Source organism: Nannospalax galili, unplaced genomic scaffold (genome assembly GCF_000622305.1).
Source record: "Nannospalax galili isolate Female #2095 unplaced genomic scaffold, S.galili_v1.0 scaffold54, whole genome shotgun sequence".
Taxonomy (NCBI): Eukaryota; Metazoa; Chordata; class Mammalia; order Rodentia; family Spalacidae; genus Nannospalax; species Nannospalax galili.
The window spans coordinates 5,430,985-5,433,174 of NW_008341028.1; the positions used below are offsets into that span (position 1 = coordinate 5,430,985).

Genomic DNA, 2,190 nt, shown 5'->3' on the forward strand with positions numbered 1-2,190 from the left:
GGGTAGAAAGTGCTGCCACCGCCGCGGGAGGGCTCGGCGGGGGCGCGGGGCTGCAGAGCCAGCGGAGGCTGGAGGAAGGGGGCGGACGCTCCCGGGAAAGGGCCGGGCCGCTGGGGAAGAGGCGGCGGGAAAGCCGGGGAGGGCAGCGGTGGGGGCGGACAGCCGAAGGGAGAGGAAGGCGGCGGCGGCTGAGGACCCGGAGGACCTGGGCGGCCCGGAGCGAAGAAGGGAGGTAGGGCCATGTCCACAGTGGAGTGACAGGAGTTTAAGGGGTTCTTTACGTCTTCCGGGAGGAAGTGACGTGTTTAGACGCGCGACTCCTGGCTAACGCCGCTCCCGGAAGCGCTGCGCCTAGGTGGCCTTGCTTCCACTTTTCCAAACCTTGGATTCGGAAATCATGATCTTATTGAGTGTTCTGGGTGCGGAGCCACGGGGACACAGTCTCTTCTCCGTGAGACTGTCTAGTGAAGAAAACGCATTAGTCAAGTAACCATGCAAGCAAATGAATGTATGATGGAGTGATGAGTATTTGACTAAAAGAGGTTGGGAAGGTTGTCTTAAAAGATTTGAGGCTTAGCCGGGCGTGGTGGCGCATCTGGAGGCTGAGAAAGGTGGATCTCTGTGAGATGGAGGCCAGACAGTCTCAAAGACCGCCCCTCCCCCCAAAAAAACAAACTTCCGCTAAAATGAGGGACAAGTAGGAGTTAAATATAAGGGAGAGGAGCACAGTTCAGAAGCGAACAGCATGCGCTAATAATTTGTAGAATGTCAACCGGGGGCTGGAGAGACTCCCAGATACACTTAAGGGAAGCCCGGTCATTTTCGGGAGATGGATAGAAGTTGTAACGTCTAGGGTCTCATATCTTAACGAGAAACCACTGGTTATAAGCCGTGGGTGAAGGGAAGGCTGTGCCATTTTATTACATTTTTACAAAATTAATTGCTTTGAGACAACTGAAAATGCACATTCAGATGTAAGAAACAATACAGGGTGATCCTGCGTGTTCTTTACCCGTTTCCCCCACTGGCAATATTTTGTAAAACTGCAGTCCATGTATCCCACACCATTTCTATTCTTTAACGCACCTTCTCAATCCCTGGCCACCACTCATCTATTTCTTTTTTAAAATATCTGAGTGTGTTGCCTGCGTGTGTGTAAGTACACCCATGTAGTGCTGTGCCCTCAGAAGTCAGAAGGCATCAGATCCCCTGCAACCGAAGTTAGGGACAGTTGTTAGCAGCCATGTGGGTGCTGGGAATTGAACCCTGGTCCTCTGCAAAAGCAGCCAGTGCTCTTAACTGCTGAGCAATCTCTCTAGCCCTTCATCTAGTTTTGAAAATGAATAAGAATGTTTGTGTACTGGTGCCAGAGGAGGCCAAAAGAGGGCACTGGATTCCTGGAGCTGGAGTTATAGGTAGTTGTGAGCCACCTAAGGTGGTGCTGGAAGTCAAATTCTGATCCCCCGAAGCCCTCTCTCTAGCTCTCTACTACATATTTTTGAGACTTGCTTTTTTTTTTTTTTTTTAAAGTTACCCAGGTTGTGTCAGTACTGTTCCTGGCATTGTTCTATAATGTGGATATAGGACAACTGTTTATAGTCATTTGCCTGTTGCAGGATTCTTGTCATTTCATTTCAGGCCTTTATGAATAGAGCTGGAGACTATGTGTGTGTGTGTGTGTGTGTGTGTGTGTGTGTGTGTGTGTGTGTGTGTGTACATCACCTTTCTTTTTTGACATAAATTTCCAGAAGGGCAATTGTTAGCTCGTATGGCATGCTTACTCTTGCAGTTCACTTCCACCATCATCACCTTACCCTAACCCATTACTTTTGGTTTCTTCTCTCACATTACAACCAGGGCTGTTTTTAAGTTAAAGGTCATTTCTTTTTTTTTTTTTAATTTTTTTTAATAACCACATACTTAGAAGAAGCATTTCATTACATCAGCATTGACATATTCAATAAAATTTTCTGAGCTAAGATGCATCTTTTTCCAAATTGGCTGTAAATTTTTAGGTTTACAGTTGAATTGTTACAGTTATACAATATTTTACTCAGTATAAACCCTATAAGACATAAAATTAAATGAAGTTTTAACCTTTAAAAAAGATCTTCATTTCATTATTAAAATACACAGCTTTCATATAGAAAAATTCTTTTTCAATGCAATTGATATTGGAAGTTTGCACAT

At 45.7% G+C, this 2,190-nt stretch overlaps 1 protein-coding gene across 1 annotated transcript in view; it reads right to left on the bottom strand.

Annotated features, from left to right (window-relative positions):
* Positions 1-283, bottom strand: part of Pdcd7 (programmed cell death 7) — a 7,934-nt gene extending 7,651 nt beyond the window's left edge. Inside the window, exon 1 of the mRNA XM_029564993.1 lies at positions 1-283. This exon is cut by the window's left edge and continues 628 nt beyond it. Within this exon, the coding sequence (XP_029420853.1) occupies positions 1-242 (242 nt within the window). The 5' untranslated portion in view covers positions 243-283.
* Between the last annotated feature and the right edge of the window lie 1,907 nt (positions 284-2,190).